The sequence below is a fragment of the Gorilla gorilla genome, chromosome 19, assembly GCF_029281585.2.
Source record: "Gorilla gorilla gorilla isolate KB3781 chromosome 19, NHGRI_mGorGor1-v2.1_pri, whole genome shotgun sequence".
NCBI classification, from domain to species: domain Eukaryota; kingdom Metazoa; phylum Chordata; class Mammalia; order Primates; family Hominidae; genus Gorilla; species Gorilla gorilla.
The window spans coordinates 24,095,831-24,120,200 of NC_073243.2; the positions used below are offsets into that span (position 1 = coordinate 24,095,831).

Sequence of the window (24,370 nt, forward strand, 5' to 3'; positions counted from 1 at the left end):
AATGAGTGAAGAAATAAAAGAAAGAATAAAACCATAAGGAAGGAACAGCATACTACTATTAAACAGGCATGCCATGTTCATTGATTCTAAAACACATTTTAACATCTCTAATTAGGGAGTATTTTGCAACCAATGTGATAAGAGAGCATTGTCCATAGTTTAGGAAGCATTATTTCTTTCTTAGTAGTATGTAAAATTGTGGTATGCCTTAAATTCAAGGAAATATGGTCTTTAGACATATATAATGTTTAATCATATCAGAGTCAGAAATCATTAAAGGAAAATGATTAGTAGATTTTGCGACATCACAATATAAAGCTATTTTAGGTTAAAAAAGCATCAAAAGACAAAGCGGGAAAAGTATTTCCAAAATTTATGACAAATAAGGGGTTAATGTCCTCACACTATAAAATAGGATATTAGTATGGGATGAGAATACAAATAGGAAATATAAGAATGAAGAAATAGAAATACAAGAAAGTATTCAATTTCACTAATTGGTAATAAAAGAAACAAAATAATGAAAAGTTTGATCATCAAATTTGTGAAGATGAAAAAAATCAATCAATATCGGAATTCTGCTGCAAAATTGGCACTCAAACACTACAACCAGATTGCAACTTGGTATAGACTTTCTAGAGGGCAATTTGGCAAAATATATAAAAAGGATGCCACCTGACTGAATGATTTCACTCCTAGGCATTCTTCTAAAAAGACATAACCATGATTTTTAGCACATACTTACCCCTAAGGAAATTGCTCACACTAAGGTTGTAATAGTGAAAAATGAGAACTTACTTAAATGTCGTCTTACAATTTATTTACATAATTATACAGGTATATGCAACCATCATATAATAAATACTGACATATGCTTAATGACGCAAAACATATTTAATACCAAAGCAAGGTCCCATCAAGACCTATTTACAAGGCTTTAGTATATTTTTGAGTTAAAAACACCAAGGTATAGACCAGTATGTAGTGTAGCTATCAATTATCTTAAAATATCCAGAAAAAAAGGATTGGTGATTACACCTGAAAATGTTAATAGTCATTCTCTCCAGGGATTGGGACTACTAGTGAAAGTACTTTTTGTGCTTTTTTATATTTTCCAAAATAAATAATGAAACTTTTGTTTATAGGTTAAAACATTATCTTGGCCAGGCATGGTGGCTCACGCTTGTAATCCCAACACTTTGGGAAGCCGAGGCAGGTGGATCATGAGGTCAGGAGTTCGAGACCATCCTGGCCAACATGGTGAAACCCCGTATCTACTAAAAATACAAAAATTAGCTGGGCATGGAGGCGTGTGCCTGTAATCCCAGCTACTCAGGAGGCTGAAGCAGGAGAATCACTTGAACCAGGGAGTCGGAGGTTGCAGTGAGCCGAGATTGCGCCACTGCACTCCAGCCTGGTGACAGAGTGAGACTCCGTCTCGAAAAAAACAAAACAAAACAAAAAAAAACCAAAAACATTATCTTAAAGGATAAAGAAATATAAGGGCTAAAAAGTGACCACTGGTTTTGGCAACATGGAGGTGACTTTGCCACAGCAGGACATGTGTAACCAGGTGGTTGTGGGTAGAAGAGTTATTGATAAGGGGCTGGAAACTCTTCTAGAAGTACTTTTCAAGGAGCTTGACTGAGAAGGGAAGGAAAGAGATGCAGTGGGTAGCTAGAGAGGTAGTTGGGTCATGGCAGAATTGGTTTTTTTTTCCTTTTTTTTTTTTCTTTTAAGATGGAAAAGACCTGAGCATGTGTAGGCTAAGCGGAAGGAGCAGTGGAGAGGAAGAGGTCAAAGCTGGGGAAAGAGAACTGCAAACAGATAGAGAAGAGCCTGGAGGGGGAGGGGGAGGAAAGGGCTGAGTGATCCCAAGGATCCGGGTGAGGGGGAGGTCATGAGTTTGCTGTGGATCTAATCAATGTGGATGCAGGGTTATTCCAGAAGCACTTGGCCACCTGGGCATACAGACTAAGCAGGTGGTTTGACCTAAATCGGTGTGTAAGCCTGCTGGGTGGTGCATGGGAGTGAGGACATCAGTGAGAACATGGTTCAGGCGCAATCATGGGGCACCAAAGCCAAGCTGAGTGGGGAAGTGAAGTCCAGAGAGGCCACTGGGTAGAGAGGAAATGGATAGTCTTATGTCTGTATCAGTAAGTATTGGCCAGGTGTGGTGGCTCACACCTGTAATCCCAGCATTTTGGGAGGCTGCGGCAGGTGCATCACCTGAGGTCAGGAATTCGAGACCAGCCTGGTCAACATGGCGAAACCCTGTCTCTACTAAAAATACAAAAATTAGCTGGGCGAGGTGGTGCACGCCTGTAGTCCCAGCTACTCGAGAGGCTGAGGCAGGAGAATTGCTTGAACCTGAGAGGCGGGGGTTGCAGTGAACTAAGATTGCACCACTGCACTCCAGCCTGGGTGACAGAGTAAGACTCCGTCTTGAGGAAAAAAAAAAAAAAAAAAAATTGTTGATATCAGCAAAGGCTAAAGGGCAAAGGGTAAGGGGATTGAGAGAGCTGGTCTGATTTGGCCAAAGGTTGGGCTATTGTTGTTTAGGAGTCTGGCTGTGGTGTGGTGGCTGGGATGACTGGACATAGGTGCATTTTGCAGTCATCTGGGTATGTCTTGGGTCCTCAAATGGTCAGCAGATGGAGGGCAGGGCTTTGACTCTTAAAGTGCTTTCCTTATACCAGTGGGCACTCTGCACTTCAAACAGACTGATTGAAAAGCAGATTCCTTCCAACAGGGAGACCCACTCCAATAGCAAAGGCTCAGAAAGGCTGGGAAGTCAGTTCCCTTCTCTGAATGCCCTCCCCTCTGGGCTCCCAGCCACCTACTGCTGTCCCAGCTGGCTGTCTCCCTTTCCCAGTCTACTCAGTACTTACAGAGAAGGACTTTCCCGCCAAGTTGGAGGACTTGACAACCTCTGTCACGTTGACATTCAGACACGTGTGGTCTGTGACAGGAGCAGCAGGCAGGGGGCAATGGCTAGACCCTGAAACTGAATGAGATTGGTGGGGCTGTAAATGGACCTCCAGGGAAGTAGGGGAGTTTGATATTCTAGGTCTCAAGATCTCCAGGAACCCATCTTGACACCCCCAGCCCTCTCACTCCTCCTTGGGCCCCCACTTCCTGAATCTGCTTGGTCCCAGCCAAGTTATGGTTCCTTCTCAATCATCCATCTTCCTTCCCTGGTGAATCCACAAGTTTCTGTATCCTCAGGTCAGCGGCCATCACCAACCCAAATCCGCATGCCCTACCCTTTCATTATCTCCTCCTGCAACCCTTTTTAAAAGGAACAAAATTCTAGAAGTTCTCTTGAACTTCCTGCAGCTCTTGGGTATGCTAAGAATGAAAGAAGCACCTGCCCAGGGATGTTGTGCAGGACAGAGGCTCCAAGTGGGTGAGGAGGGCATCAGTGCCAACAGGTCAAGGTTTCTTTGACTTTCTTTTTTTATTTTTTTTTTTGTGCATATATATATATACACACGCATATATATACATATATACACACACATATAGAAGTATATATACATACACACATGTATATATGTATATATACGCACACATATATATGTGTATATATAGACACACACGTATATACATATATGCATATATACACACACATATATGTATATATATAGACACACATATATATGTATATATACACACACACGTATATATGTGTATATATACATATACATATTTTATATATATATATATATATTTTTTTTTTTTGAGACAGAGTCTCACTCTGTTGCCCAGGCTGTAGTCCAGTGGCATGATCTCGGTCACTGCAACCTCTGCCTCCCAGGTTCAAGCAATTCTCCTGCCTCTGCCTCCCAAGTAGCTGGGATTACAGGCGGGCTCCACCACACCAGCTAATTTTTTTTTTTTTTTTGTATTTTTAGTAGAGACAGGGTTGCTTAATAGAGTATAATGTGTCAAAAATCATCACTGTGTGACTGCTGGTAGGCTTCGTCCCTCCCTGCCAACTAAAGAGGGTTTGTAGAAGTCTGCTCTACCGAGGGTGCTGGCATCATCAGACTGGTTCTGATAGGGTCTAGAGTAGGGCTGGGAGTGGGGAGAGTCTGTGAGAGAAATGGAAGGAGTATAGTTTGAACAATAAGAGCTAACATTTATCGTTTACTCTATGCACACAAATTAGTAACTACTTATTATCTCCATTTTAGAAAAAAAAAACAGGTAGAGAGGACACAGTTCACACATCCAAGGTCACATAGATAGTCAGCGGCAAAGCTGGGGTGTGAGACCTGCCTATCTGGCCCTGGCCCCGCGCCCTTGATGGTCTGCTCCTGAGCCACTTCTAGGTTAAGAGCTACTGCCACAATTATGCGTCTCCTTCACGGCGTTAAAGAGCTGCAGGTAAAGAGTGTCCTGCTGTGATGGAGTTTTATATGTCATCCACAAATTCAACTTGCCTGGAAGAAATTTTATTAAGAAGTGATATAATTTCTTGAGTTTCTTCTTTGTGCCAGATGCTAAGGAAATTGTGAAGCTATGATGCCCACTTATGAACACAAATGCATTATTGTCAGAAAGGCGCCTTAATTGGAATGCTAGCAAAGCCACAGTGGATTTCAGAGATGGAGTAAATACTCGTGGTTGGATAGGAGAGGAGGGATCAGAGTTGGCTTCCTCATGAGCATTCCAGCCTGGCTTATGTGTATTTTCATTCCGTATTTCTTCTGGAATATTCCAAATGTGTTCATTCATTTTTAAAACAAATTTTTGAATGTAAAGTAGCATTTCATTTATTCTAGAAATATTGATCAAGTATCTACCACATGCCAGGACATGTCATGGACAAAGGGAATAGATGGTGAACAAGATATAATTCTGCCTGGGTGAACTTACTTGTTTGCTCCAAAATGATCTTCTACAAGCATCACCGGATAACATCCCCTAAGTCTAGTCTGTTGAGATTTGGCAATCCCGGGGGAGGCAGTGGTAAGGAACATAGGCTCTTGCATGAGAATACCTGGGTTTGAATTCCAGTTCTGATTCTTCCTCACAGAGGTGATGTTGGGTGTGTTATTCTCTTTCCTTCCATTTCCTCTCCAGTAAAAAGTTGCTAATACTAATAGTATCTATTTTCTAGGGTTCACATGATTCACTGCCTGGCCTCTGGTGTATGTTTGCAATATTCATAATCCGTATTGCCATCCTTTGCATTATTCCAGGAGACAAGGGAGCTCACAATATGAGTTAATATTTATAATTTACTATATGCACATAAATTGGCATTTTCTATTGTCTCCATTTTTTTTTGGAATGACAAAGTCCTAAATTTCCAAACAGAAGACAACTAGTCCTGCAGTCCCAATTCTGTGGCAGGAGGCCAACTGCAACCCCTCCCTGGAGTCCCTCCACCTTCCAGCTATGTCTCAGCAGGCTGCTGAGGCTCAATCCAGTGGCCAGTGCTAGAGTCTGGGTGACCCCACAGCAAGCAACTTGAAGGCAGTCACCAAGTCCTGGTCCTGGCTCCAGTTCCATGACTGAGAGGGCTCCCCCTTCTCCTGCCACTCTGCCCTCTCCCCAGCATTGCCCTTCTCATCTCTTCTCTCTTTCTTTGGTCTGCATTCCCCATTCCTCACCTTCTGTGTCGCTGGCTGGAATGGCCTTCAGGATCAGCCCAGTGGCCCGCAGGGAAACGGTGACCTCTCGGGGCCGGTGGCTAAGCAAGGCCTGAGGAGGGGGATCGAGGAACAGGTGGAGGTGCTCAGGACATACCCTTTCCCCACGCATCCCCACATCCACAGTTTTGCCTCTCTCCCCTGTTTTCCACCCCCGCTGTGAGAGTCTTTTTTTTGAGCCAGGGGGTTTCACTATGTTGCCCAGGCTGGTCTTGAACTCCTGGGCTCAAGTGATCCTCCTGCCGCAGCCTCCCAAAGCGCTGGGATTACAGGCATGAGCCACGGTGCCAGACCCGGTTTTGTCTATGTCACTAAGGTCCCATAAGGGCTAGCAGATAAAGGCTTATAGCACTTCTAGTCCTAGAGAGTATGTTCAGCCTTCCAGACCCCAAAGAATAAATCTCCAGTGAAATCAGTTCAAGCCTCTGGTCAGCTAGCAAGGAAGATATTTTTTAGCAAGGGGTCAGCCCCCTTGTTCCTTAAATCTGATCACCTCCTGGTCTACATGTAAGGCCAACTTAACCCACCCATCCCTGCAAAACTCCCTGAAGGCTGGGGAACTCTGCGGGCAGCTTCAAGAAAAGGGGCAGAAGCTTCCTTTGGCTCTGTCTGCTTCCCTGCTTGTCCCAGAGGCCTGCTCCCTCCAGCTGTACCTCTTGGCCACCTACTGACCACGTCCATGCACACTGACCTTCTGGTAGCACAGGGAGAGCTCTGCCCCTGGGCCCTCAGCCATGCCTCTCCTCCTGGGTGAAAAGCCATCTGCAGGGAGATGAGAAGAGGTTTGGGGTGGAGGTTCCCAGGCCTCTCGCCCTGACTTCCCCACCTCTCTGAGGGCAGGAGCTGAGCTGCTGGGTTTACCCATCCATCCATCTCCCTGGATGGAAAGGCGACACCTCCGGGGGCCAGGCTGCCTTTCAGTCTTGTGGGGGTTGGAGGGGATCAAGGGCAGCCTTGGCATTCAGCAGAGGTAGGGAACAGAGCAGGGACAAGCACTGAGGGTGTGGGCGTGCAGGCATCATCAGGTGAGAGGTGGAAGGATGAGAGTTTGGAGAAGCTGAGTCAGGGTGACCTTTGGCAAAAGGGAGGCAGATGCTTACCTTTGGGGAATTTAGAATCTTGGATCTTCACCTTCAGTTCAATGAGGAAAATGTCCTCAGTAGGGTCTTGGCTCAGGTCACTGAAGAAGATCTGGAGAGAGGAAGGGAGGGTGGCATTTCCTGGTATGATTTCCAAATCACTCTATCCCTGATTTCCAGGGATGCAGGGCCATGGAGAACCCTTCCACATAAAGAAGACCTACTTCTTGGATTTGAGGTCTTGAAGTTAATAATGATCTGATTCATTTAGAGATGAAGAAGGTAACGTTAATAACCAAGAACATCTGGGTGTGTTCATGATTGGTGGCCTGGTGACCAGTGTTTCCCCAGAGCCTGGGTATTTAATCGGTGGGGTCCTGGGGTCCCTTGGAGCCTCCAGTGGGATGCTTACCTTGACTGTGTAGATCTGGAAATAGATGGGTTGGGTGCCCATGCGGATGTAGTAGGTGATGACGTCTAGGATGAAGGGGTCCACAGTCCGGGATGTGTCCAGGGAAGGAGGCTGTGATGGAGACAGGGAATGTCTTCACCAACTCCCCCAGGGCCACTGTGGGAGATGCCATTTTCTTCAGAGAGAAACTTCAAGCCCCTACATCTCTGGGATGCACTAACCCAGTGCATCCTTCAACACATTCCAAACCTTTCCTACCACTGAATTTCCACTCCCAATCAAAATATTCCTGTCCAGAGCCCTGCCTCCCTAGGAAATCCGACTGATTTCAATCCTACAGAGACTACTGAGCGCTGCTATGTGTGAGGCACTGTGCTAAGTGATTGGGGGAGACAAGATGCTGGAGAGTGAATCTAATGAGAGAGCCAGGAGTGGGTTCTAGGCTTGGATGGGCTACTTGCCATTGGCCAAGCAGGCGTGGGCAAGTTATTCAAACTCTTTGAGGCCTGAGTGTCCTTCTAGAGAAAATGAGAGGTTGAACCAGATGATCTGATGTCTCTTTCAGCTCTGGTGGTCTCTGCATCTATTAATAAACTAATTGGCTGGGTGTGGTGGCTCAACACCTGTAATCTCAACACTTTGGGAGGCTGAGGTGGGCGGGTCACCTGAGGTCAGGAGTTCGAGACCAGCCTGACCAACATGGAGAAACCTCGTCTCTACTAAAAATACAAAATTAGCCAGATGTGGTGGCACATTCCTGTAATCCCAGCTACTCAGGAGGCTAAGGCAGGAGAATCGTTTGAATCCAGGAGGCAGAGGTTGCAGTGAGCCAAGATTGTGCCATTGCACTCCAGCCTGGGCAACAAGAGCGAAACTCCATCTCAAAATAAAATAAAATAATTCAGGTTTGCGTGTTATTGGGAATGGACTATGCGTCTTGTCCTCCAGTCCTTCCCTGGTCCCATATGATGATAAAGCATAGTGACTGGGTTTTCAGAATATCTACATAGAATGTGATAGTGTCAGGGCTAGCAGGAAGCTCAGAGTTGATCTCATCCAACTCATATCCGATCCTATAAGACCTCTTCTGTCTCTCACATCTGGTGTACTGAAATATTGTTCCCTTCGAAAGGGTCACACTGAGGAGCTATGAACGTATTCTAATAATGCTGTCATTGCTCACATTGTTTCTGGTATCTTCATGTGGAAACCACTTTTGGAGTAAGCATAGGGCCATTCAAATTGTTAATTACAAGGAGAAGGGGAAAACCAAAACCTTACAGTGTCCCGGCAGAGAAAAATAGCTACCAGCAAAGGAGCACCAATGGGGCCTGCATCAAATGTTCCCACTGTAATAGCCTCCAAGTTTCAAGGAAAAAGTATTTTAATACCCAGCTAAATGGTCTTTGTGTGTATGCAAAGACATTTTCAGATCAGGTATAAGCCAGAAAATGTGCACCCCTAAATATCCTTATTTGAATAAAATATGTAAGAAGACACCCTCATCAGTCAAATGATAAAGCAAAATGGAGAGCTCAGTACAGTGACCAGTTAAAAAACAGATATGTAAAAGTGGTAAATTAATGTTATATTTTTTACTGCAGCTTTAAAAACTAAAGTAAATAAATGTGTATAAGTCAATAGCTTCCTTTTATATTAGCAGCAGGCACTACTCAAATATAATGGGATAAAGATACCATTCGCAATAGTAAGAAACACTATCACACACGAGCAATAAATTTAGTGAGAATTGGACAGAAGCTGTATGATGCAAACTTTACACTTATACTGAGGGATATATAAGGACACTTGGACAAATGAAGAGCTACACCATGCTCCTAGAAAGAAAAACTCAATATGCGAAAGATGCTAATTCTCCCCAAATTTCAATCGAAATCCAATAGGATTAAAAATAATAACAAAAACAAAACTTGAAATTCTAAAGTTTATCAGGAAGAGAAATAAGCATATTCTGAAAAGTTTTGAAAAAGAAGAATAATGGGGTAGGCAGGCTTCTATAGCCAGATATTAAAATATCAAAAGGCTAATTTGTACAGAAATGAATAAATCAATGAGAGCATAGGTATGTACTAAATACTTACAAGCACATGTAAGGATCACGTACTAAATACAAGCACATGTAAGTATCATGTACTAAATACAAGCACATGTAAGTATTTAGCAAATGATAAAAGTGGCATTTCAAATTTCTGTGGCAAGATGGTTTATGCAAAATAGCTTTAGGACAACTAGCTCAACATTTGGAAAAAACAAAATGACATACTTCACATTAAACAACAAAATTAACTGCAGATAGGCAATTAATTAAATGTAAAAACTGAGACATGGAAAGTGTTAAATTATCAGTGAACATTTATTTAAGCTTTTGGAAGCATGACTCCAAAGGCAGAAACTGTGAAGAATAAAAGTGCTATGTCTGACTACACCCAAGTATTAAACTTTTGCAAGTCAAAAAGTGGATAGGCAAGTTACAACTGTGGGAAAAAAATCTGCAACATATGTAACGACAAAAAAGGTAGAATTCTCTTACTACCCTTTCAAATCAGTAAAAGATGAGTTCCCTCCCCACTGCCAGCCACGGTTGGGGTATGGCAGTGTGGGTTTGTGGTTAGGAGAGGGTGCTCTGGAGTCAAGCTGCCTGTTTCCGACTGGTGTTCCACCACTCATTCTGTGACTTCAGGCAAGATACTTAATCTCTTTGTGCCTCAGCTGCTCTATCTGTAAAACGGGGCTATGGTGACAATGGTACCTACCAACAGGGGCACCTGCCTCTGGGCTGCTGTGGGAATTAAATGAGCTGCTCTGTGTGTAAGTGTTTAGAACAGTGCCCGGTGCAGCATAAGTGCTCAGGAAACATCAGCTGTTACAATCATTGAAAAATGATTCATTCCACTATAAAGACACATGCACACGTTATGTTTATTGTGGCACTATTTACAATAGCAAAGACTTGGAACCAGCCCAAATGCCCATCAATGATAGACAGGACAAAGAAATTGTGGCACATATACACCATGGAATACTATGCAGCCATAAAAAAGAATGAGTTAATGTCCTTTTCAGGGACATGGTGAAGCTGGAAACCATCATTCTCAGCAACTAACATAGGAACAGAAAACCAAACACCACATGTTCTCACTCGTAAGTGGGAGCTGAACAATGAGAACACATGGACACAGGGAGAGGAACATCACACACCGGGGCCTGTCTGGGGGTTGGGGGCAAGGGAAGGGAGAGCATTAGGACAAATATCTAATGCGTGCGGGGCTTAAAACCTAGATGAGGGGTGGATGGGTGCAGCAAACCACCATGGCACATGTAAACCTGTGTAACAAACCTGCATGTTCTGCACATGTATCCCAGAACGTGAAGTAAAATAAAAATAAATAAATAAATGATAAAAAAAAGAAAAAGGATCACAGGAAGCTCACACAAGAAGGAGTATAACTGCCCTACACACTTACGAAGGAATATTTTACTTCGTCTTTTCCACGGTGGTCTGGTCCAAAGTACGAGCCTGGTAAGTGTCCCGAGCGAGTTCAAAGCCACTATCTGGTTAGGGCCCCTCTCTTGAATTCCCTTCCTGTCTCATCCCACCCGACTCTTAAGGTCAAAGGTCAAGTGCAGCAGCAAAAAGATAGCCCCCTCTCACCCCCATTTCACCCTCGCTGCCTACTTGGGCTCCTCCGTTCTCCCCTCTGCCCAGACCCCACTCCCGTCCCTCTCTCCCTCCCTGGTACCCTCACCCTCCCCTACCATCTCAGCCAGCTTGTGGATGGCGGGGCACAGCGTGTTGACGTTGCTCTGGTACCACGGGTCTACGCGGCCCAGGAACGTAGCCAGTTCTCCCAGCTCCGGCTGCCTGGATGCTGCAGGCTTCTGGGGGAAAGGGGATGGGGCAGACCCGTCAGGCCCTCTCTCCAGCTCTGCCTTCCAGCTGCCATCAGCCTAGGCTGTGTGAATATGGTCAAGTCATTTAACCTCTTGGGGCGTGAATTTCTGCATGTGAAGACACGTCATTGTTCTGTTTTATAAACTCAGATGAAGCTAGAATATCTTTTGCTGAGGTTCACTCAGCAGGGACGTTGAAAAATGATCACCAACTTTAAAAGGGGAGAGACAAGTATGGCTTTGACCTTACTGCTTCCCAATAGGAAGTGGAGTGTGTAGTAGGAAGTGGAGCATGCGGTAGGAGTAAGGACTGCAAGTGTGGCTCTGTCCCCGCAACTAGATCAATGGACTTCACTGCCTGAAATTTCCTTTCATGTCATACAAGAAAGTGTGGGATGTGTGTGTATGTGTGTGTATGAGAGAGGGGAGGGAAGGGGAGAGAGAGAGAGAGAGAGAGAGAGAGAGAGAGAGAGAGAGAGAGAGAGAGAGAGAGAGAGCGCCCTGTGTTTGAGAAGTTTGCAACTAATTCCATTACCTACAAAAACAAAACAAATAGCAGCAAGCAGGCTGCCATCAAGAGAGAGACCCAATCTCTGGCCACATGCAACCCCCAGAGCACCGTCTGCAGCCTCTGAAATAGAAGACTGCTGACCTCTCTCCCGCCTCCACATTCTAAGGATGCTTATTCTAGTCCCTGAGCCGGGGATGTGGGGGATGTGGGGGATGCGGGGCTGCAGGTGTGTCCCTGCCCAGCCTGCCCTGTCTCTGCCCCGCCACCGCCTCCCCGCGGTCCAGTCACCTCAGGCGCCAGCACGGGGATGTAGTAGAGCTGCAGGCTGAGTCTGGGAGTGAGGCAGAACTTCTGGGTCTCCCGTTTCCTAGCAATGGGCAGCAAAGCAGAGGAGGTTAGGGGCGGGGCTTGGCTTCAAACAGACTCGGCTCTATTTGTTATCTCTTGACCTTGGGCAATTTGTGTCATCTTTCTGAGCCTCTGCTTTCTCATCTACAAAATGGGTACAGTAATGTCTCCCTCGCAGGATGGTGGTGAGGGTTCACGGAGCTAACGAACACAAAGCAGGGATTGCGGTGCCCTGTGACGGCTGCGGGCACTGTGCGGCATTCTCCTCCGTCCCACCCTGGCCTCTGCCTCCTGACCCTCTCTTGCCACCCTGTGATCCTTCACCAGCCCACGCCAGGCCCACCTGTGCCCCTGACCAGCGCCCGCCCCCAGCCCCCACGTCAGGGCCCCACCTGAGTCTGTGGTAGGCCTGGGCCAGGCGCCCCAGCATCCTGTCATCTCCGAGCACAAGTACCCGGGCTGTGTGCAGCCGGGACACGCCGGGCAGCATTTCCCCATCCCCACTGGGCCGGCCTGTCCTCCGGTGCAGCCCTGGGGGCCCGTCCCAGCTGCCAGGCATCAAGAAGTCCAGGGGCCATGCACGCTTCTTGATGCCCCCTTTGCGCTGCAGCCCGGCTCGCTCCATCTCAGGGCTGCTGGGTGCAGGCAGCTCATCAGTCCCCGTGGGAAGGTCCCGCTCAATGCCGCTGTCAGTGGACAGCACAGAAACCCGGGCCAACTCCCGGTCCGGCCTGAGGCCCTGCAGATCCAAGACCTCCAAGTCAGCACTGAGGCGCAGCTGGGATCTTGGGCGGAGGAAAAGCACCAGTTCCTTCCCTGGGATGGGGGAACAAGGGCTGTGAGGACACGTGAGGCTGGCAGGGCTACGTTTCTGATTTCAGCCAGTCCTCCTCAGAGGATACACACACACAGAAACACAGACAGACACATAAAGACACACATATGAACATGCACAGAGACTCACACACAGACACAGAGACACACAGATGCACACACATACACATGTACAGACACAGACAGACATACAGACACACACACGTGCACACACACAGACACACACAGAGACACACTGAAACACACGCATGCACGCATACACACAGACACACTGACACACACGCATGCACGCATACACACAGACACACTGACACACAGACACTGATACACACATGCACACATACACAGACACAGACACTGAAAGACACGCATGCACACATACACACAGACACACTGACACACGCATGCATACACACAGACACACTGACACATACACACACACGCAAGCACACACAGACACACTGACACACACATGCATGGATACACACACTGACACACGCATGCACACATACACAGACACACTGACACACAATCATGCATACACACACTGACACGCATGCACACAGACACACTGACACACTCATGCACGCATACACAGACACACACTCATGCATACACACACACTGACACACACGCATGCACACAGACACACAGACACACTGACACACACTCATGCACGCATACACACACAGACACAGACATATACCACTGTTTCCAGACAGCTCCATGAGCACGTACAGAGCTGCTCCTCACCGGTCCACAAGTGGAAGGTGATGTAGGGGCTGGGCAGGGGAATGCTTGGTGGCCGCTCTTGGACAAGGTCACCTGCAGAAAGAAGCAGGCTGTGGAGGCCATGGAGGAGGCCATGGGACCCTCCTCTGCCCTCCCCGTCCTGCCCAGCTCCTGTGCGGGGTCTCAGAGAGGTGGCAGGGACTCTCTCCTTCACATCTGGTCTGCCTTTCCATCTCTGCCACCACCAGCCCATCCAGGGCCCAACAGTGCAGCTGTCCCCTCCCTGTCCAACAATGCTTAGTAGCTACATTTCCTCAAACCTAGCTCAACCCTTAGGGGGTCTTCACAAACCAGCTCACAAGGCCTTTTCCAACCTATGCTCCTATGCTGGCCATGCCTTCAGCCCTGTGCAGCCGTCAGACTGGCTTTCCCACTGTTCTTAAAATGCCCTGCCTGCATCCAGACAAGGCAGGAAAGACCCCTGCCCTTCTCAGGGCTGCTTCCAATATCTTGCAGGCAGTAGACACTCAGTTAACATTTGCAGCTGTCGGCGATGCTGACGAGAACTCATCAACAAAGTTTGGGGGCAGCAGGAACCCTGGGCAGTCCAGGGGAGAGATCAAGGACAGCCCTTCTTCCTGCTTCTCTTTCTAGAATCTTTTCTGACCACTCCAGTGGCCCACGGTGGTCATTCCCTCCGAGCAGACTGTCTGCACACTGGGCACACCTCACATGTGATCTTAGGATTTGGCTCCATATTCCCGTTTCACTTCTATATTGCTGTGGCTCCCCACTCATGAGGCTGCAAGCTTCTTAGGGGAGAGCAGCTAGTGTTCACTGAGCACCTACTGCCTGCCAGGCCTTATTCTACTCACCTGGCACACACTGTAACCATTTCTCTGGATCCCGCCAATGGCCCTGGGCAACAGGTGACATTATTATCCTCAATTTACAGGGGAGAAGCCAGGACACAGAGAGGTTGAATAACTGGCCCAAGGTCACACAGTAAATAGTACAGTGACGACTTGAGCCTAGGCAGCTCAGCTCCAGAGTTCCTGCTCTTACCCACAACACTGTGCTTATAATCACCACTCCATACTGCCCCCTACAGCCACAGGGGCTTGACCGGGGGTGCTGCCTGGTCATTAAGATGCACAGGGCTTGGCCAGGCACGGTGGCTCACGCCTGTAATCCCAGCACTTTGGGACGCCGAGGAGGGCGGATCACGAGGTCAGGAGATCGCAACCATCCTGGCTAACACGGTGAAACCCCGTCTCTACTAAAAAAACACAAAAAAATTAGCTGGGCATGGTGGCAGGCGCCTGTAGTCCCAGCTACTCGGGAGGCTGAGGTAGGAGAATGGCGTGAACCCAGGAGGCAGAGCTTGCAGTGAGCGGAGATTGAGCCACTGCGCTCCAGCCTGGGTGACTGAGCAAGACTGTGTCTCAAAAAAAAAAAAAAAAAAAAAAAAAAAAAAAAAAAAAGATGCACAGGGCTTAGCCAGGTGTGGTGGCGCGGGCCTGTGGTCCCAGCTAGTCGAAAGGCTGAGGTGGGAGGATCGCTTAAGCCCAGGAGGTCAAGGCTGCAGTGAGCCATGATCGAGCCACTGCACTCCAGCCTGGGTGACAGAGCAAGACCCTGTCTAAAAAAAAAAAAAAAAAAAAAATGCACAGGGCAAGTCTGGGCAGGAGACAGGTGCCCTTGGATGTGTCTTGGGGGTGGCCCAGATGGTCTTAACTAATCCATGCAGAGTCACTGGTGAGTGTTAGCAAGTGGCCACAAGGGGAGCAAAGCCAGATTGGCCCCAGGGTTAGTCCCAGCTTGGGGTACAGGAGGAACTTTTTCCATGTGGGATCAGAGGCAGTGTAGAATGTTAAAGCAAAAGAGCGGACAACTTCGAAGATGGAGTCTTTAGGCAGGGACTATCCTGCCCACCTCACCCAACTGCTGTGGCCTCCACCCAACCTGGGCTGCCAAGTTCAAACCCAGGGCCTGGCACACTAACCTCTTCCAGTGGATTCCAGTCCTTAACCCCATGCCTTATAACGACAGGTGCACAATCAGTGACTGTGCATATCTGGGACATGCAGGCTGACACATTCCATGATACTTTGAACGACCACGAAATAGGACCCAAATCAGAACCATCCTACAACAGCCAGGAAACACATATTCGGGACGTTTCTCTGGGCTATTTCAGATGCCCCCATCCACATGGGGCTTGTGTCAGGGTAGGCATTATCTTACCTACATTATGCCTTGCATAAGATAAGGCGTTATAAATATGCAAATAGGAAGGGTGAGGAATAAAAATCTATGATACCAGATATAAACGATGTTGACTCATCTGCTCTTTTAGATGCTCTGGTCCTTGGACGATCAAATCCTTGGATTACTGCAGCTGAGTAGTGAACTAGACAGCCTGGATTTGTATCTTGGCTTTGCCACTTACTGCCTTGGGTGATCTTGGGCAAGATATTTAACCTCTTTCTAACTCAGTTTCGTCCTCTGTAAAATGGGGATAATAATAGTTTCTAGCTTATAAGTTGACTGTGAGGTTTCATTGATTTAATACAGTATAGGCAATATATTTAAATATATGTAAGGTGATTAGAACAGCAACTGGAGTATAGTAGGGGCTCTGTGGGCATCGGCAGTTATCATGACCAAATTACCCGCCTTCTTTTTTTTTTTTTTTTTTTTTTTTGAGACGGAGTCTCGCTCTGTCGCCCAGGCTGGAGTACAGTGGTGTGATCTTGGCTCACTGCAACCTCTGCCTCCCTGGTTCAAGTGATTCTCCTAACTCAGCATCCCGAGTGGCTGGGACTGCAGGCGCCCACCACCACGCCCAGCTGATTTTTTTTTTTTTTTTTTGAGACTAAACCCTCTACTACTTTAGTAGAGGGTTTCCCCATGTTGGCTAGGCTGGTCTCGAACCCCTGACCTCAGGTGATCCGCCTGCCTCGGCCTCCCAAAATGCTGGGTTAACAGGCGTGACCCACCACTCCCAGCCTAATTACCCGCCTCTTAGTCCCGGTCCTGCCAAACCCCCAGGCTGCCCCCAGTCCCCAGGCTCCTGGGAGTCGGCCAGGCACCCAGACAGAGGCAGGTCCAGCGCTGCTCTCTGGCGCCCCCTGCGGTGCAGTGAGCTGCCCCCGCGGGACCCTTGCCAAGGCCCCCCAACCGCCAGTCGCTTACCACTGCAGCGCCCCGCCGCGGGCCCCAGCAGCGAGCAGTAAATCTCCTCCAGCCTCTCTACGTGTCCCTCCCGGCTCGGGCTGGCCTCGCTGGCCATCTGCTCCACGGCGGCCACCACGGCGTGGAAATAGTGCTCCAGGGTGCGGCGAGGGCTGGCCTGTTAGGGAGGGGCGTCAGAGCCTGGGTCTCGGCCCAGTGCCCACGCACCCCAGCTCCTAAGCCAAGTCCGCAGGGCCCTGGCAGCCCAAGGTGACACCTCTCCGCTGCCCCTGGGGGCCCGGCAGGAGCTTCCCCCGAAGGCTTCTGGATCCTACATCCAGGGCCCTACGCCTGCCCTGCAAGTGGGGGTTCCCCTCTGCCCTTCGCACGCTATTATGGGGAGACTGCTGGTCTGCAATGTCTGTTACCCAGAGAGGCAGAGATAGCCGCTGACGCCCACTTCCTGAAAGCGTCACCCAGCACTTGGATCAATGTTCTAGCCCCCACTAGATTGTGAATTCCAGAAAGGCAGGGAATTTTGTCTGTTTCATTCATAGCTGCATCTCCAGCACTTAGAATAGCTCACTGCACCAGGTGTTGTTCTAGGGGCTGGGATACAGCAGCAAACAAAAGAGATTGTGTGATCTGGGAAGCCCCCCCTGAGAAAGTGACTTTTTTTTTTTTTGAGACGGAGTCTTGCTCTGTCACCCATGCTGGAGTGCAGTGGTGTGATCTTGGCTCATTGCAATCTCTGCCTCCTGGGTTCAAGCGATTCTCCTGCCTCAGCCTCCCGAGTATCTGGGACTACAGGTGCGCACCACCACATCCAGCCAATTTTTGTATTTTTAGTAGAGACGGGGTTTCACCATGTTGGCCAGGATGGTCTCGATCTCCTGACCTCATGATCCGCCTGCCTTGGCCTCCCAAAGTGTTGGGATTACAGGCGTGAGCCACCGCGCTCGGCCGAAAGTGACTTTTAAGTAAAGACTTAAAGGAAGTGAAAGAGTGAGCCATGCAGCCCGGCACGGTGGCTCACGCTTGTAATCCCAGCACTTTGGAAGTCCGGGGTAGGCGGATCACGAGGTCAGGAGATGGAGACCACGGTGAAACCCCGTCTCTACTAAAAATAGAAAAAATTAGCTGGGTGTGGTGGCCAGCGCCTGTAGTCCCAGCTACTCGGAGAGGCTGAGGCAGGAGAATGGCATGAACCCAGGAGGCGGAGCTTGCCGTGAGCCGAGATCACGCCACTGCACTCCAGCCTGGGCAACAGAGCAAGACTCCGTCTCAAAAAAAAAAAAAAAAAGAGTGAGTCGTGCAGGTATCTAAGAGAACGTTCCAAGCATAGGGAGTAGCCAGCGCAAAGGCCCTGGGGTGCAAGTATGTTAGGCATGTGCATGTTGGGAGAAAAATGAGGAGGCTTGTTTAGCTGGAGCAGAGGAAATGAGAGGGAAAGTTAGGAGACAGGCCAGAGAGGAAATGAAGAGAGAGGGGAATAGGTCAAGGCCCTCAAGATGAGGTTCTTGTATTTTTATTTTTAGAGATGGGGTGTCTCTCTGTTACCCAGGCTAGAGTGCAGTGGTACAGTCACAGCTCACTGCAGCCTTGAACTTGGCTCAAGTGATCCTCTTGTCTTCCGAGTAGCTGGGACTGCAAACACATGTCACTGTGTCTGGTATTTTTTTTTTATTATTACTTTTTGTAGAAATGGGATCTTGCTATGTTGCCCAGGCTGGTCTCAAACCCCTGGCCTTAAGCAATCCTCCTACCTCGGCCCCTCAAGTACCTGGGATTATAGGCATGAGCCACCACACCAGGCTCTTATAGGTCATTGCAATCACTTTGGCTTTGACTCCGAGTGAGATGATGTAGTAGCTACTCTTGTGGTGACCCAGATTCCTGCTTTCAGGGCTGAGACACTCATTCACCCTGCTGCTAGGAATACTGGCATTATCTTATATCTTATTATTGGTTTTTTTGGAAATGGACTCTCTCTCTGTCACCCAGGCTGGAGTGCAGTGGCACAATCTTGGCTCACTGCAACCTCCACTTTCCGGGTTCAAGCTATTCTCCTGCCTCAGCCTCCAGAGTAGCTAGGATTACAGGTGCCCGCCACCACGGCCAGTTAGTTTTTGTATCTTTAGTAGAGACTGGATTTCGCCATGTTGGCCAGGCTGGTCTCGAACTCCTGACCTCAGGTGATACGCCCGCCTCAGCCTCCCAAAGTGCTGGGGTTACAGGTGTGAGCCACTGCGCCCAGCCAAAATGTATTAATTTTTGATTTGGGGGAAAAGGTGATGTGAAACAGGAGAAGGAGGAAGAGCAGGGTGAATGACTGGTATGGGCATGCAGGGACGAGGGCTGGGACTGACAAGGGGCTGCGGGCAGGGCCATTACCTGCAGCTTCCTGTGCAGAGCGCTTGCGTGACAGGCCTCCCCCAGAGCCGCCTGCAGGGCGTGGGAGACCACGTGGCGCATGCAGGTCTCTGGTGTCTGCTGCGCCTGGGCCGCCTCGATCTCCAGTAGCAGAGCACTGCACACAGAGGCAGACACCAGCTCAGGATCCACGAAGAGGAACACTCTGAGGGCAGAAGCAGAGGGGAGAGGTGGGATTGATAGTAACTAATGGGAGAGGGGCCACCGGATGGGCACTCTCAGAGCTGTGCAGCACCTCCAAGTAATTTAGTTCTGCTAAAAAGAGGAGTCTCAGATTCAAAAGTCTCTGGGTGGGATGACAATAGGGAGTGGTGAGGACTGTGGCAAATAAGAGCATGCACAGCCCTTCTAGAGGGGCAGCTCTAATCCACTGTCCACAGAGGAAAGCAGGCCTAGTCCCATGTTTAGGAAAGTTCCAGCCTCAATCCTGCTCCCTCTCTCAGCATCCTGGCCCAGGGACCAGGTCACCCTCTAGGAGGGACCCTAAATCCTTCCTGCCAGAACTGGAGTTCTGAACTCTGAGTGAATCTCACCTTCTTTCATCACTCTTATCACACCAGACAGCCAACCTCCCCTACTCCCTCCTCCTCACCCACTGTGTCTCCCCACCTCTCCCATGGGTGCCCTGGGCCTCCTTGCATCTTTCATGAACACAGCACCTCACACCCCAAACTCAAGCTGTGCCTTTCAGGGCCAAGTTAGTGGAGGTGCCTGCAGAAAAGGGAGGTGCCTGCAGAAAAGGGAGGTGCCGCTCCCAACTTCATCACCCCTCTCCCCAACACGAGCAGGGGACACTTCCTCAGTCTTATCTAACAGGCTTGGCGTCCCCCATGGAAGCCCTCTGGCTTCATTGTGCACTTGCGCCTGAGCCCCTCTGCTATGGCTATTCTGGAGTCTCCTCTGGCTGCCTGGCTGGTATGATGCTGCATTATGGCCAAGGGCAGGATGGAGGTGGAATGACAGAGCTCCAGAGTGGCCCCGAGGCCATGTCCACCTTCTGCATGTGAGCAGGGTAGCTTCCAATCCAACCTGAGAAGAAAGATCTATCCTGTGTTCAGTGGTCTCCAGAAAACAATATGGCGCCAACCTTGAATTGCAAACGCACCCCACTGCTGGACAAATATCATGGCTGGGGAGGTCTGCTAGGGCTCTTCTTAATCCAGCCTCCTTTTTTGTCCTCCTGCCAGGGAGCAGTCACTAAAGCCACAACACTTTTAGGAGGCTGAAGGTAGCAATTTTTCGGGGCCACTCACCTCTCCTGGTAGGGATACAGCTCATTCGTCAAGTTCTGTTCGGCAATGACCATCCTTTGGTACAGTGTCCCTGCAAACCAGACCACTTTGGCCAAACAGCCCCCAAGTCTCTGACTCCCATTCTCCACCTTCCTACAGAAGGTGTGGAGGCTTTTGAGCTCCCCGGTATCCTGGAGAAAAAGGAAAGACCCTGGGCAATGTTGGAGGTGCAGCATGGGAGACAAAGATGCCCAGTGACTCTTACCTGGGACGGCCGTCTCCGTTTTCAGCCTTATCGCACAGTCCAAGGCGACTGTGCAGTAGGGGGTGGGCAGGGTCAGTAACCTTGTGCAAAAGGCATAGATTCGCTGGTAGAGCTCTTCTGTGATTCCTGTGGCCTGGGTGAGAGGGAGGAGGGGGAGGTGAGAGGGAGGAGGGGAGGTGAGAGGGAGGAGGGGGAGGTGAGAGGGAGGAGGGGAGGTGAGAGGGAGGAGGGGGAGGTGAGAGGGAGGAGGGGGAGGTGAAGGGTCCCAGGGGAGTTTCCGGGGAGGGGCTTGGGAGAAGAGGTGGAAGGTCAGGCCTAACAGCCAGACCTGGGCTCACAGCTCTCTCCCAAACCCACACCTTCCAGCCTCTTCTCCCAGCACCTGTAAGACATCCCGTTGTCGCCCCGCCCCAACTTACCAAGATAAAAATTCATTGCATCAAGTTATGTAAGCAAATCAACTTCCTCCCAGCCCTCCTGCTCCATCAGGGAAGCACATTCCTGCGGTTCTCCAGGCTCAAAACCTTGGAGGCACTTCCTCAGTCTCCTTTGCTCCTCCTTGCATCCCACAGGCCTGAAATGCTCCACAGTGCCCGGGAGGCCCCCCTCTCCCTCCCGACCTCAGTGTGCCCTCCGCCTCTGCCGGAGCTAAGCCCCGTCTTGACCCTGGACTCTCCAGCAACCCCAGACTTGGTCTTCCTGCCTGCCTTAACCACCACTCCCACCCGCTGCAACAACACGCAGCTCCCGATTACTCCTCCTGAGACATTAACCACATGAGTATCATGTCTCTTCTCTGTGTAGGGATCAGTGATGTCTCCTGTTGCACTGCACACAGGAGCAAACCCAAAGACCTCATCCTGCCATTCAAGGCCATTGTCTCTCCAAAGTTCTCTCTCCATATAGGAGGGAAAGGGGGTGGCTAGTGCTCAGAAGCCAGTTTAGGGCAGGCAATCCAAGGGATTTTCTAGGTTCATCCTGGCGGAGACTGACTGCCCACTAAGGGGAGAGTATCCAGCCCAGCTACATGCAGGTCACCACTACCACCTCGACCTCAGTCCCCAGCTCACCTTGGTGAGCACGTACATTACAGTGTGCAGCAAGGGAATGATGACATGCCGGAGGTCCTGGCTTTCCGCCTGGAAAACAGGAGATCACGTGACAGGTATTGGGCTGGGGGAATCCCCACCTCATAGCAGGAGGCAGTCTAGGCTGGGCAGGAGGTGGGGTGGAAGGCAGCCAGGGGGAGAGCAAAGGGCCATTGTCTGCTCTGGATAGAGGAGTGGGGAGGGGAGGGCACACAGGTGAGGAAGCCCCTCAGGGAGGGTGTGGGAGCATGGGGGGGGCCTCAGAGAACTCTGCAGGTGAGGGGCCAAATTTAATTAGGGTAGGAGTCGCAGCAAAGCAACAAACAAGTCCTCAGCTTGGAGCCTCCCTTGAGTGCAGTGTTTCCCAAACGGTTGCAAAGTACAACATTGGGTAGTGTGAAGGATAATTTAGGTGGCCCGAGGATAATTTTGAGAAACGTCAATAGTCGTATATTTATGTTTATAGGCACCTTCTGTTTCTGACAAGTGATGCAGGTTTTCCATTTGTGGTCGCGTTATAGTGCTTCTTTTTGAAAGATGTTTATTCAAGTAAAACAATGAGAGTCGATGTAAAGAAAATATTGCTTACGTAAAAGTACAGGAGGGAGATGCATATGGTAAAAATCATGCAGGCAACCAAAGCTTATGAGACATAGCGCTGCCAGGACTGAGCCCCTGCCCAATTGGCCCCTCTCTTCCTTTCATGCCCGTCTTCCTCCCTGAGGTCCAGGAACTCACCTTCTCCAGTTCTCTGAGAAGAATGCGGACCAGCACCGGGCTCTTACCAGGATCTCGCTCAACCTTCTTGTGCAGGGACCACCTCCACATGCCTGGGCCAGGAGAAAGGGGAGCCCAGCATGACCAGGTGGGCAGGAGTTCTTAGAGGAGACCCCTCTGAGCAGGACCCTGAGCCCTGGAGCCTCAGCTGCAGCTCTGACCAGCCACAGGTGTGACCCCGCCACCAGCGCTTGGCTCCAGGTGCACCTGGGTGGGCTCCTCCCAAGTGGGGAGTTCTAGTCTGTAGCCCTTTGTGGACAGTGAATTCCCAGGGCAGAAAGGAGGGCAGGTGGGACACCAGTGGGGACAGGTGTGTGACAGGTGTGTGCGTGTGGACCACAGAGCAGCAGTGCTTGCAGGTGTGTGCTCCCAGCCACATTCTGGAAGTCCTGCAGGCCTGGAGTGCTGAGGGGAATTAGGTTTGGAAGTGGAACTAGGAAGGTGGTTAACAAAGAGGGTGGCAGGCCGGGTGCCGTGGCTCATGCCTGCAATCCCAGCACTTTGGGAGGCTGAGGCAGGCGGGTCACTTGAGGTCAGGAGTTCGAGACCAACCTGGCCAACATGGTGAAACCGCATCTCTACGAAAAATACAAACATTAGCCGGGCATGGTGGCACACGCCTGTAATCTCAGCTACTTGGGAGGCTGAGGCAGGAGGATCACTTGAACCAGGGAGGCAGAGGTTGTAGTGAGCCGAGTTTGCACCACTGCACTGCAGCCTGGGTGACAGAGTAAGACTCCATCTCAAAAACAAAAGAAAAAAAAAAAAGGAAAGAAAAAGGGTGGCAGATCCCCAATGTGCTCTGTGGCAGTTGCTGGGAGGGTTGAACTAGGGAGCAGAGAAGCCTTCTCAGTCCTTCAGGCTCTAGGTATTTCCAGCAGGAAAGGGGTTTGGCGAGAAGACCCTCGCCCCTTGAGCTCCAGGCTGGGGCCCTTTCCTGTATGTGCGTGTATTGTTGGCTGGGGTTGGGTGGAGGTCAGAGGGACCAGCTGCTGCTGCCAGCTGGCTCTTACCTTGGTTGCTCTGCAGGGCAGGGGCCTGGGTGCTGAGCTCCCGGAGCACAGCCTGCACGCTCCTCTGGAGGTCCAGCTCCACATCTGGGCAGTGGTAGGGGTGGGAGGAAACTCAATCCACTGAGCCTCAACCTCGTCCCACCTCCATTCCTTCCGAGAATGTCTTTAGCCATTTCTCTGAGCCTCAAGAGGTGCCTGAAGTAATCTACTTAGAGCTGGCAGCCAGCATGCCAGCCAGGGCTGGAATATAACCTTCCCTTCCACGTTTCTGTGTTCTTTGTAAAACCTGCATTTCCCAAAGTGCAGTATGTGTACCACTGGTGGTACGTAGGACAATTTTAGGTGGTACACAAACGACCTTAAAATCTGAATAGTTATGCATTTATTTTAATGCATGTTAGAAAATACATGTATGTATTTTCATATATATGTGAAATATATATATCCTCCAAACATATATATGAAATATATATATCCTCCAAATATGTATATGAAATATATAACCTCCAAATATATATGAAATATATATAGCCTCCAAATATATATATGAAATATATATAGCCTCCATATATATGAAATATATATAGCCTCCAAATATATATATGAAATATATATAGCCTTCAAATATATATATGAAATATATACAGCCTCCAAATATATATATGAAATATATACAGCCTCCAAATATATATATGAAATATATACAGCCTCCAAATATATATATGAAATATATATATCCTCCAAATATGTATATGAAATATATATAGCCTCCAAATATGTATATGAAATATATATAGCTTCCAAATATATATATGAAATATATATAGCCTCCAAATATATATATGAAATATATATAGCCTCCAAATATATATGAAATATATATAGCCTCCAAAT

The 24,370-nt window shown here is 49.0% G+C and overlaps 1 protein-coding gene across 3 annotated transcripts in view; it reads right to left on the reverse strand.

Moving 5' to 3' along the window:
* Positions 1-24,370, reverse strand: part of PIK3R6 (phosphoinositide-3-kinase regulatory subunit 6) — a 65,990-nt gene that overhangs the window by 13,491 nt on the left and 28,129 nt on the right. Inside the window, exons 3-18 of one of the 3 annotated variants that reach the window (XM_055367473.2) lie at positions 23,477-23,560; positions 22,425-22,516; positions 21,669-21,737; positions 20,599-20,731; positions 20,355-20,424; positions 19,063-19,246; positions 16,690-16,846; positions 13,498-13,584; positions 12,318-12,741; positions 11,866-11,944; positions 10,932-11,054; positions 7,155-7,265; positions 6,764-6,854; positions 6,355-6,425; positions 5,625-5,715; positions 2,892-3,007 (exon numbers count right to left, since the gene is read on the reverse strand). In XM_055367473.2, coding sequence (XP_055223448.2) covers positions 2,892-3,007; positions 5,625-5,715; positions 6,355-6,425; positions 6,764-6,854; positions 7,155-7,265; positions 10,932-11,054; positions 11,866-11,944; positions 12,318-12,741; positions 13,498-13,584; positions 16,690-16,846; positions 19,063-19,246; positions 20,355-20,424; positions 20,599-20,731; positions 21,669-21,737; positions 22,425-22,516; positions 23,477-23,560 — 1,982 coding nt within the window. The remainder of the gene's footprint in view (positions 1-2,891; positions 3,008-5,624; positions 5,716-6,354; positions 6,426-6,763; positions 6,855-7,154; positions 7,266-10,931; positions 11,055-11,865; positions 11,945-12,317; positions 12,742-13,497; positions 13,585-16,689; positions 16,847-19,062; positions 19,247-20,354; positions 20,425-20,598; positions 20,732-21,668; positions 21,738-22,424; positions 22,517-23,476; positions 23,561-24,370) is intronic. The other 2 variants (XM_055367475.2, XM_055367474.2) reach the window with 2 other exon arrangements.